The sequence below is a fragment of the Schistocerca cancellata genome, chromosome 5, assembly GCF_023864275.1.
Source record: "Schistocerca cancellata isolate TAMUIC-IGC-003103 chromosome 5, iqSchCanc2.1, whole genome shotgun sequence".
NCBI lineage: Eukaryota > Metazoa > Arthropoda > Insecta > Orthoptera > Acrididae > Schistocerca > Schistocerca cancellata.
The window spans coordinates 34645868-34658823 of record NC_064630.1 but is presented as its reverse complement, the minus strand read 5'-3'; the positions used below and the strand labels follow the sequence as shown (position 1 = coordinate 34658823).

Genomic DNA, 12956 nt, shown 5'->3' with positions numbered 1-12956 from the left:
TCTTCCCTACCCTCCGCCCCCTGAGCCCTGAGCAAACAGTAGTCTCTGCTGCTTGTCTTCTTCAGTGAGCTTCTGTGCACAGGTCATCTTGTATGCGTACATATGGAGGTCTGGATATTCCGAGTTGCACTGCTGCCTTTCTATACGATTTCCCGGGACTTCCCTGTACAGCAACTCGTACCGCTTCAATATTCTCCGGCGAACAAACAGGCTTAGGACGAGGTCGCTTCGCTTGCGATACTGTTTCTTCCTTTACAAATTTATCGTACAACCTATGGATGGTCTTCTTGCAAGGGACCCATCGTGTGTTAAACTGTTGTCGAAAACGCCTCTGAGTCACAACAAGGCTTTTCGTTTCACGAAAAAGCAACACAATTACCGATCGTTGCTGTGTCGTCAGTCTTCCACTTCCAGCCATTGCTGCTTACTAGTCACCTAGCGGCAGTATCGTGAATTACACGTCATTTCGTAACTCATTTGTTTTTCCAAGCTCTGCTGGTACTGCTGTAGAGATCCCAGCGGGATATCTAATGTGCGTCGTAAATTGTGAAAGAAACAATCGGTAACACATTTCGTGCGCCACCCTGTATCCGGAACGCCACCGGGAGCCAGCAGCGGGTCGCGAACCCCGGGCTCCTACATTACGAGAACTGCGTGCTCTGTGCGCAGTTACGGGGTCCCACATATCTGTGGAAACTTAGTCACTGTATTTAGTTCCAAAGATGGAGCAGTGTCCGTAATGTTTTGGCTCATCCGCGCACACCGGCTCGCGGTGTGCTAGCCGGCGCATTGTCAGCAGAGTGAGGAGAGCTCACGTGCGCATGTGTGTGAACATGTGTGTGCGTGTGTGTGTTAGAGATGGGCAAAACTGTTCTTTTCAGAGATCGGATCAGAACTGTTCACTCCCTGAAATGAATTAGCTCTTTTTCATGACTCACCACTCATTTACAATAGAAAATAAATGGAAGGCACATTGCCCTTTAAACTTGATTTATTCCAGTACTATACCTGTATTTTGATCTTATTTGATCCTATTTTGAAGTAACACGGATAATGAGTAAGAATTTTGTATTGTTTATTGAAATTTCCACAATATGGCAAAGTTTTTGATTATTGATTTATTTTGCACTATCGTGGTTTTTTGGGTGATCGGAAAATGTTGCAACTTGAGATTTACATTAACAATATATTTGGCTATAATGTATTAAAATTTCATTAACCTCATACAAATACATCGCATGCCATATATTTTTAAAGTGAACGAAGACGCCTAAAATCGCAAAATCCATACCAGAATAAGAAAAATATATAAATTTGACTGTAAGACGAAAGTGCTGCATATAGCCTTACGCAGAATAAAACAAGGAAAATACTGGTGTATCACATTTTGCGATACGTTTATCGGTTCGCTCGTAATTAAAGCTTAAATTCGAGTGTCCATAATAAAAATACTATAGTAAGAGGAGTCATCAGGAACCTAATCTGATCAGTTTAAACAAATAAAAATAAATGATGTATACATAACATAATAATGTAATATACATAGCGGTATTACTACAAAGAACAATATCCAGTAGAGACGAACTCCGATGCAGAAGCACTGAGTCGAGCAGGTCGAGCCGCGAGCTGTATTACTGCGTGAGCTAAGACGGCAGAGACCAGAGTGACACCTGAGTTGCTTTGCTCAACGCTCTGACTAGAGTCGAGAACGGTGGGATGAGCATTGAGCGGGCGAGTTCCGAGGGTGGGGGGAGCGGTGAACGGCCACCAGTCACCCGCTCCGAGACAAATCGTCCGTTCTCTTGCGAGCAGGTTGTTGGAAGTAGTTCCTATGTTCTCCGCTAGGAGGCTCTCTGTCCTGTTGCTCGCATAAACTGCCCAGAGGGCAGGACGTGCGACTGAAACGATCGCCGACAGAGTGCGATGCTAAGTTAAGCTGCGCCAGACACTGCACGTGGCAGAGGAAGCACAGAGACGGCACGGCATATGTGAAACACAAAATCCAATGGGGCACTGCACAATGCAGGCAGCCAAGGTAGAAGCAGGGCAGAGGCCGGCGCTGGCTGTGTTGTGTGGCGTGCACTGTGCTCTGACCAGCAGAGGCGCTGCTGATATGCTCCGTCTCTCTCTCTCTCTCTCTCTCTCTCTCTCTCTCTCTCTCTCTTTCTGCTGTGGGAAACGTTTGGAGCTACAGTTCTTTTTTTCTGAATCACTGATTGTTCACTCCTTTGAAAGATTCAACTCTATGTATCAGTTCAGGAGCGGATCCCCCATCTCTAGTGTGTGTGCGCAGGGCCGGGAGCTGTCGGCGGGCGGCAGGCTGAGCATCGAGACGGCGGCCGGCGAGTCGCGGCTGACGCTGTCGCGCATCACGGCCGACGACAGCGGCAAGTACGTGGTGTGCGTGGCCAACGCGCTCGGCGAGGACTGCCACTACGCCTCGCTCGCCGTGGAAGGTAAGGGACCGGCTGCGCGGCTCAGCCCACACTCACAGCTCGCCGCTTACATTTCCAGCATAGAATTTGTTTCTTAAGCCGTCGGCACACGGACCGTGCATCCGAACGTTGAGCGTGCCGAGTTTCTGGCGTCATAGCGTGGAATAGCACGTTCGGGAGTCTTTCCGAACGTGCAGAGCAGTATCTGGCATGTCAGATATTCTGAGCGTGCGTCTGAGCGTTGACCAATGAGATGACATAACGCCACCTACGTCACACGCACGCCGTCTCCCTCCAGTACAGAGTTGTGGCATTCATTTCAAGCCTGTATGTATATATGCATCAACAAAAGCAAAACGAGGATAATGGAATGTAGTCGAATTAAGTCGGGTGATGCCGAGGGAATTAGATTAGGAAATGAGACACTTAAAGTAGTAAAGGAGTTTTGCTATTTGGGGAGCAAAATAACTGATGATGGTCGAGGTAGAGAGGATATAAAATGTAGGCTGCCAATGGCAAGCAAAGCGTTTCTGAAGAAATTTGTTAACATCGAGTATTGATTTAAGTGTCAGGAAGTCGTTTCTCTAAGTATTTGTATGCAGTGTAGCCATGTATGGAAGTGAAACATGGACGATAAATAGTTTAGACAAGAAGAGGATAGAAGCTTTCGAAATGTGGTGGTACAGAAGAATGCTGAAGATTAGATGGGTAGATCACGTAACTAATGAGGAGGTATTGAATAGAATTGGGGAGAAGGGAAGTTTGTGGCACAACTTGACTAGAAGAAGGGATCAGTTGGTAGGACATGTTTTGAGGCATCAAGGGATCACCAAATTAGTACTGGAGGGCAGCGAGGAGGGTAAAAATCGTAGAGGGAGACCAAGAATACACTAAGCAGATTCAGAAGGATGTAGGCTGCAGCAGGTACTGGGAGATGAAGAAGCTTACAGAGGATACAGTAGCATGGAGAGCTGCATCAAACCAGTCTCAGGACTGAAGACCTCAACAACAACAACAACAACAACAACAACATGTATATATGCCGTTTCTGAGCACCAGCAAATTGAGACTCACCGGAAAACCTGTTGTTAGTTGTGTTATTCGTTCCAATAGAATAATGAGAAAGATCACATTCGTAACAAAAGAATTATTGTAAGTTGCGTACTATGAGAGTAATGCTATTTGAAGGCAGGGACACACTGAAGATCCAACCAAAACGTATTGTTCTTGGTACAATTTGCTATAGTTAAATTTCAACTAGTAACATGATTATGTACGATTAACGTTTTTAGCACGGGGTAACACATAATGGCTAAGAGCACGAAGTGTGTTGTTGGATTAGCGTAATGAGTAGCGTCTCTATCCAGTAGTGAGTTTTTGTTGGGGCGGTGGTTCGCGTCGTAACGCATTCACATCTTTTTCCTAATACTCGCGTTTTTATTAGGTTCTGACACTTTGTTATTAGTTTAATATATGTTATAATAGTTGAGGTTATGTAAATATAAGCTCACCTTTTTTTGAGGGGAGACTTTGTTCGATTGGCTTAATCTGCAGGACAGCTTGCGCTACTTGTATAAAAATGTTTTGCTTCTTTTTCTTTTACGCTTCGTAATACACATGTTACAAAGATTCTGCTACTGGGTAAGAACGGTGATCAAGTAAGACTGACCTTGGGGTTTTACTAAAATGTGAGAATGATGAAATAATGTTTATCTTACGCGGAGAAGTATTCCAAATTTGTAACGCACTGTTTGTAATGGAACTTTTGTAAGCCTGTGTCCTTCTTGACTGGACATGGTACTTACCTTTTCGTCGACGATGAAGGAAATGTGCGTTTTAATAGAGCCAACGTGGGAATTTTACGCGAGCCCGTTGAGTAAACAGTGTGATTTACAAACTAGAAACATCCCTCAACTGCCGCTGGAGTGCGTTGCGATCGCGTTTGCCACGTTGGGGCCCACGTACCGTATGCACAAGTCGCATCGTTCCTGAGCGTTCAGCAGCGCGTTGAACTTGGCACGCTCAACGTTGACGTTCGACAGCACGGTCCGTGTGCCGACGGCTTCAGCACCTGCTTCTTTCACGTCCACGTGCTTTTCCCACGAGCACTCGTCTGTGAGCTACTCGCAAGGTTGAATATGGATTCAGGACGTAAGGTATCTTCTCTGGCTCAAAATAAGCATCTGAGATGAAACTGGCGTTTGTCTCGTCCTCAAAGACGTCTTGACGTCGCGCAAAGTCTTTCTCGCTCTTCGATCATGAAACATTTTACACGATATCATGCTCCGAGGAAGGAAACGTTTACAGGCGGAGCTGGATCACTTCACTACGCTGCTACACTCACGAAATACACTGGTGTCCAAAATTAAAGCAACAAACGGAAATCTCGCAAGGTTGCGTTTATTTTGCCTCAAAACAGTATTAACAGGTATAGTAAAGTAGAAACAATATGAAGAATACATAGAATATGTTAGCCCTGTATTTAGCCATATTTGTAATTTTTCCTTTAGGAATGGTCAGTTTCCTGAGCGATTAAAGTACTCAGTAGTAAAGCCGCTTTATAAACAGGGAGAAAGGGATAATGTAGATAATTTTAGACGTATATCTATGCCATCAGTGTTTGCAAAAGTTATCGAAAAGGCAGTGTATGTAAGGTTAATTGATCATTTTATATCACACAATTTGCTATCAAATGTACAGTTCGGCTTTAGAAGTCGTTTGACAACTGAAAATACTATATTCTCTTTTCTCTGTGAGGTACTGGATGGGCTAAACAAAAAGTTTCGAACGCTTGGCGTATTCTTTGATTTAACTAAGGCATTTGACTGTGTTGATCTCACAATATTGCTCCATAAGTTGGACCATTACAGAATAAGGGGAGCAGCTCACAATTGGTTCACCTCTTACTTTAGCAACAGGCAGCAAAAGGTCATTATTCACAATGATGATAACGGCTGTGATGTGGGATCTGAGTGGGGTACTGTCAAGTGGGGGGTGCCCCAGGGATCAGTGTTGGGCCCGCTCCTGTTCCTTATTTACACTCCTGGAAATGGAAAAAAGACACATTGACACCGGTGTGTCAGACCCACCATACTTGCTCCGGACACTGCGAGAGGGCTGTACAAGCAATGATCACACGCACGGCACAGCGGACACACCAGGAACCGCGGTGTTGGCCGTCGAATGGCGCTAGCTGCGCAGCATTTGTGCACCGCCGCCGTCAGTGTCAGCCAGTTTGCCGTGGCATACGGAGCTCCATCGCAGTCTTTAACACTGGTAGCATGCCGCGACAGCGTGGACGTGAACCGTATGTGCAGTTGACGGACTTTGAGCGAGGGCGTATAGTGGGCATGCGGGAGGCCGGGTGGACGTACCGCCGAATTGCTCAACACGTGGGGCGTGAGGTCTCCACAGTACATCGAAGTTGTCGCCAGTGGTCGGCGGAAGGTGCACGTGCCCGTCGACCTGGGACCGGACCGCAGCGACGCACGGATGCACGCCAAGACCGTAGGATCCTACGCAGTGCCGTAGGGGACCGCACCGCCACTTCCCAGCAAATTAGGGACACTGTTGCACCTGGGGTATCGGTGAGGACCATTCGCAACCGTCTCCATGAAGCTGGGCTACGGTCCCGCACACCGTTAGGCCGTCTTCCGCTCACGCCCCAACATCGTGCAGCCCGCCTCCAGTGGTGTCGCGACAGGCGTGAATGGAGGGACGAATGGAGACGTGTGGTCTTCAGCGATGAGAGTCGCTTCTGCCTTGGTGCCAATGATGGTCGTATGCGTGTTTGGCGCCGTGCAGGTGAGCGCCACAATCAGGACTGCATACGACCGAGGCACACAGGGCCAACACCCGGCATCATGGTGTGGGGAGCGATCTCCTACACTGGCCGTACACCACTGGTGATCGTCGAGGGGACACTGAATAGTGCACGGTACATCCAAACCGTCATCGAACCCATCGTTCTACCATTCCTAGACCGGCAAGGGAACTTGCTGTTCCAACAGGACAATGCACGTCCGCATGTATCCCGTGCCACCCAACGTGCTCTAGAAGGTGTAAGTCAACTACCCTGGCCAGCAAGATCTCCGGATCTGTCCCCCATTGAGCATGTTTGGGACTGGATGAAGCGTCGTCTCACGCGGTCTGCACGTCCAGCACGAACGCTGGTCCAACTGAGGCGCCAGGTGGAAATGGAATGGCAAGCCGTTCCACAGGACTACATCCAGCATCTCTACGATCGTCTCCATGGGCGAATAGCAGCCTGCATTGCTGGGAAAGGTGGATATACACTGTACTAGTGCCGACATTGTGCATGCTCTGTTGCCTGTGTCTATGTGCCTGTGGTTCTGTCAGTGTGATCATGTGATGTATCTGACCCCAGGAATGTGTCAATAAAGTTTCCCCTTCCTGGGACATTGAATTCACGGTGTTCTTATTTCAATTTCCAGGAGTGTATATAAATGATATGCCCTCTAGTATTATGGGTAACTCTAAAATATTTCTGTTTGCTGATGACACTAGCTTGGTAGTAAAGGATGTTCTGTGCAACATTGACTCGGTTTCAAATAGTGCAGTACATGACCTCAGTTCATTACTTGTAGAAAATAAACTAACGTTAACTCAAAGTAAGACTCACTTTTTACAGTTTCTAACACACAATTCAACAAATCCTGATGTTTTAATCTCACAGAACGGGCATTTGATTAGTGAAACTGGACAGTTCAAATTTCTAGGTGTTCAGATAGATAGTAAGCCGTCGCGGAAAGCCCACGTCCAGGATCTTGTTCAAAGACTTAATACTGCCATTTTTACTATTCGAACGGTATCAAAAGTGAGTGATACTTCGACTCGTAAATTAGTCTACTTTGCTTATTTTCATTCACTTATGTCGTATGGTATTATGTTTTGGGGTAACTCTTCCCATTCTAGAAGCATATTTTTGGCTCAAAAACGGGCGGTTCGGGCAATAAGTTGTGTGATTTCACGATCCTCTTGTCGACCTCTGTTCATGAGTCTGGGTATTTTGACCTTGGCCTCTCAATATGTATTTTCCTTATTGTCGTTTCTTGTCACCAATATTAGTTTATTCCCAAGAATAAGCAGCTTTCACTCGGTTAATACTCGGCAGAAATCAAACCTCCATTTGGATCGGACTTCATTAACTCTAGTGCAAAAAGGTGTGCAGTATACTGCTGCAGCCATTTTCAATAAGCTGCCACTCGAATTCAAAAATCTTAGCAGTAATCCACGTGCTTTCAAATCGAAACTGAAGAGTTTCCTCATGGGTCACTCCTTCTATTCTGTCGAGGAGTTCCTTGAAAAATTAAGCTCTTTTGTAATGGGAAAGTCTTTTTTTCAGGTTCACGAACATTTATTTTTATGTGCTATTACTTTTATGTTGTAAGTTTATGTACTGACGCGTTCCATGACCTTGGAGATTTGCTCCTCAATTTGGTCCTACGGAACTTGACATGTAAATAAATAAATAAAATAACGTAGTCAACTGCAGCATGCGTGACGGTAGATAACAATGTTCTTCGTTTTTTCCAACTTAACGGACTTACACACACATTCTGGCAACTGGTTAATGTGCCCAGTTTGGGATGTCTGTCGGGACGAATCCAATGATGTGTAACAGTAAGGTCAACGAAGGTCAAAAACGTCGCATGAACGTCCATTTACAGAAGGTGATGACCATTGGTATCAGTGCAGTGCTACAATCTTCTTGTCATGGATTGCGTGGTATTCCTTATCACTTCGACACTTATCAAATCACATGCTCTGACAATCCCTCTCGTATATCGTGCAAATAGTAAACATTCGCCGAATACGGCGCATCAATCTAGCGCGCCACTGACATGTAAACACCATTCCACGGTTTCGCAATACAACACTAATAGGAACGGTAAGACTACTATCGTCGAATCAAGTGAATGTGAATGATGTATTCCTTCGAAGAACAAGTCGATATGCTTCTCATTTACGGAGAATGCCAATGACATTCAGTGTGAGCTAGAGACATACGCTGAAAGATATCCTCAACGTACTCACCCTACACGTCGTACATTCAAAAATGTACATGATAAATTGAGAACAACTGGATCTTTAACGCATCGGAAACATATCCGGCAAAGGAAAGTTACTAACAAGCAAACGGAAATTGGTATTCTTGTCACTGTGGTTCGAGATCCTTGTGTTAGTTCGTGTCAGCCCGCAGGAGAATCGGGCACGAGCCAGAATAGTGTTGTTCGTGTTCTGCATCGCCATAAATTTGGTCCTTACCATATCAGTCTCCACCAAGAGTTAACAGGATTGTATGCGTCGCACTGAATTCTGCCGATGGGCTCAACTTCAGATTCAGGGGGATGACACATTTATTAATTTGATTCTATTTACTGAAGAGGCTACATTCACGAATCATGTAAATATTAATTTGCATAAGATGCATTATTGGGCAACTGAAAATCCATGTTCGCTGAGGCAAGTTGCTCACCAGAAACCGTGGTCGGTGAATTTAAGGTGTGGGTTTCCGGAGGACAGAATTATAGGCCCCTGTTTCATCGAAGGAAATGTTAATGGTAGGAAGTGCACCACATTCCTGCAAGAGACATTGGGTCTGTTATTGGAAGAAATACCTTTAGGAACAAGGAACAGAATGTGGTATCAACACGATGGGTATTCCGCACATTTTTCGCTGATGGCTAGAAATGAGTTGCAGAGACAGTTCCCAAATCGTTCTCCAGACTTGACGCCTCTGGATTTTTTCTTGTGGGGATTCGTAAAAAGACATTGTTTATAAAAATGTTCCAACTACACCTGAAGATACGCGTGAGAGAATTGTCAGAGCATGTGCTTCGATAAGGCCGATGTGATAAGGAATACCATTCGATCGATGATCAGAAGATTGCAGCACTGTGTTGATACCAATGGTCATCACTTCGAACACCTTCTCTAAATGGACGTTCATGCCAACTTTTTGACCTTCGTTGACTTTGAAAGGATTCGTCACGATAGTCGCTATCAGAAAATAAGTATCGAACTATAGCATCCCATTTAAAAAAACAAAGTTGACCTTGACATTTCTGAAGCGACTCCACCTAGGAACAAAAGACCAACGTTGTCCCATGCAACTTTTGTCCCACAAACTTCTCAGCTCCTGTCACACTTTCGGAGTTATTCTAGGTGGCATTAGTTAGTGACTCACCATGCATACTGAAGTCACCTGTGCTTTTTTCCAGTCCCTTGGTACTTTGTACTGGGCGAGAGATTCACGATAAATTCAAGCTAGCCAGGTGGCCAGTGTCGTAGAGTACTCTCTGTAAAATCGAAATGGGATTCTAAATCTTTCAGTTATTTCTCTACGCCAGGTATGCTTATTTCTATGTCTATGGTCAAATGACAGCATGTTTGAACGGTTCTCCCGTGCGAACGATTCCTTGTACGTGAAATTATATTAGCGTGGTTATGTACTTGTTTCAACATTTTATACGGTGTAATTTGTGTGATCTAGTTGTCCAAAGTCTTGGTACTGTGAACCAACAATCCATCTGAACTCTGAGGGAAATTCCGCAGCGTACTTAGTAATATTAAATTTCTTATATGAGTTTCTTCATCCTGAAGGAAGCGTGAGCTGTGTACAGAGAGTGGAAACGTACCGCGCGTGATCCACCCCAACGACAGGAGAGCGCCAGATGTCCGGAGGTCAGGCTTCTTATCACGCAGATGCCCTGCCCGTGTTTGTATTCACTGACCTGATACGCGTCGCATGAATGAGTCATTCGCGTTGTCAGCACAGTGGGAAGTGAAAACTTAGCCTCTACGATACACCAACTGTTCCCTCATTCTGTACAGGGCTATTACAAATGATTGAAGCGATTTCATAAATTCACTGTAGCTCCGGGCAAGTTTCACGCGTAGCCCGCGGAAGTCGACGAATAAAGCAAGCAGGGAGCTAAACGTACCACAGCCGACGGTTTGGAAAATCTTACGGAAAAGGCTAAAGCAGAAGCCTTACCGTTTACAATTGCTACAAGCCCTGACACCCGATGACAAAGTCAAACGCTTTGAATTTTCGGCGCGGTTGCAACAGCTCATGGAAGAGGATGCGTTCAGTGCGAAACTTGTTTTCAGTGATGAAGGAACATTTTTTCTTAACGGTGAAGTGAACAGACACAATGTGCGAATCTAGGCGGTAGAGAATCCTCACGCATTCGTGCAGCAAATTCGCAATTCACCAAAAGTTAATGTGTTTTGTGCAATATCATGGTTCAAAGTTTACGGCTTCTTTTTCTTCTGCGAAAAAAATGTTACAGTACACGTGTATCTGGACATGCTGGAAAATTGGCTCATGCCACAACTGGAGACCGACAGCGCCGACTTCATCTTTCAACAGGATGGTGCTCCACCGCACTTCCATCATGATGTTCGGCATTTCTTAAACAGGAGATTGGAAAACCGATGGATCGGTCGTGGTGGAGATCATGATCAGCAATTCATGTCATGGCCTCCACGCTCTCCCGACTTAACCCCATGCGATTTCTTTCTGTGGGGTTATGTGAAAGATTCAGTGTTTAAACCTCCTCTACCAAGAAACGTGACAGAACTGCGAGCTCGCTTCAACGATGCTTTTGAACTCATTGATGGGGACATGCTGCGCCGAGTGTGGGAGGAACTTGTTTATCGGCTTGATGTCTGCCGAATCACTAAAGGGGCACATATCGAACATTTGTGAATGCCTAAAACAACTTTTTGACTTTTTGTATGTGTGTGCAAAGCATTGTGAAAATATCTCAAATAATAAAGTTATTGTAGAGCTGTGAAATCGCTTCAATCATTTGTAATAACCCTGTATTTCTCATTTTAATTCTAAAATGTATAGTACGCACGAAGCGCACGACTTAAAAGCTAAGTACACTCTTGTTGTTTCGCAACAGAGGACGACATACTACTTGAAAGTTGCTCACATCCTCGCCAGTTCGAACTGTAGCCCGTGCCTCACTTCCACCTTAGGGAACAATGCTCTTAGTAAGTAATTCTTCTAGTTTTTCAGTTTCTCTGCCCATCCGCGTCTCCTTTCTGGACATTTCTACAGCGTAACACATTATCTACAATTTCATATTACCGCAAAGACTCTCTGTTTCGATTCTACGTCTACCGTTCCAGCTTAAGGAAACAAAGTTTTGCCCGTAGTACCCTGTCAAAAACATCGTTACTACGTACTGGGATGTGAATAAGTTCCAAAACTAGCAGACCTCGAACTGTACCTTTTATTCGAAGCTGACTGGTACCTACAGCTTGAAATTATTATAATAAAATTACCTGAGACCGTCTTCAAACCCAGGAAGTGGTGCAAACAGCATTACTAGCCTAGCTACGTGTTTGTCACTAAATGGTTCAAATGGCTCTGAGCACTATGGGACTCAACTTCTGAGGTCATTAGTCCCCTAGAACTTAGAACTAGTTAAACCTAACTAACCTAAGAACATCACACACATCCATGCCCGAGGCAGGATTCGAACCTGCGACCGTAGCGGTCTCGCGGTTCCAGACTGCAGCGCCTAGAACCGCACGGCCACTTCAGCCGGCTGTTTGTCACTGTCGAGGAGATTCTGAAAATACCACAGGAACTTCATTTGTTCCTTTTGTCCTTTTTCTGATTTTAGACCTTCTATGGTAGCATGGACACAACTTAGTCATTTTATTTTAAAAGCTTGCCTGAAAGTCACTCCCCTCCCCTTCGGCGAATAGTCCGAATCCAGATATATGGGGATGAATTGTTGTCTACTGGCGACGAATGACAATGACACGATTTTTATGCAGAGATTACTGCCAGCGACTATGCTTCTTGTATCGTCGGTACACCAAAGAACGAGATAAGACACCCACACAGACATGCCCGCACAACTGACAGGAACGAGACGTGGATTTGAGGGCAGCGCGAATGTGTCGATGCGCAGAATCAGCTTTGGGAAGTGACGAAGCGGGAAGACTGGCAGGCGGTCACCCACAAGACTTGACGCTGGCGAAGTGGATGTTGTGGCAGTCGGTAGTCGCCGTAGCTGAGTCACGGTACCGCAGTCGTCTCCAGCTGTCTTCTTAAACGGCGTTGCCTTCGCATTACCGCCATGCAGCATACTTACTCAATGCCTGCTCCAACAGCTGCTCGTTCTTCGTGTTTTGCTGTCACTGCCGATAATTATCCGTCAACTGAATAACGCAACAGCCTATTTTGGGGTCGCTATGAGGACATAACATACGAAATGACGATTAAGACAAAATTTTATTACTAAGGACAACCAAGACTACGTTCATCAATGACGATCGTATATAGGTTTACAATATATGGGCAGTTTTATTTTCGGGTAAGACTTATTATACTTCACGAACGCAATACTCAGGTTTTTAACTATTTTTTCAATAATTTTTTTTCTATAAATTAAGATTTAGATTCAATACGGTGGTGCCCAAAGACATTGCACCTCTTCACGATACAATGTGGCAGTTCTGTAGTACAGG

General features: G+C 45.1%; 1 protein-coding gene across 1 annotated transcript in view; it reads left to right on the top strand.

Annotated features, from left to right (window-relative positions):
• The window catches only part of LOC126188350 (titin homolog), a 1721077-nt gene that overhangs the window by 1618230 nt on the left and 89891 nt on the right, over window positions 1-12956 (top strand). The window contains exon 49 of the mRNA XM_049929949.1: window positions 2294-2456. Coding sequence (XP_049785906.1) covers window positions 2294-2456 — 163 coding nt within the window. The remainder of the gene's footprint in view (window positions 1-2293; window positions 2457-12956) is intronic.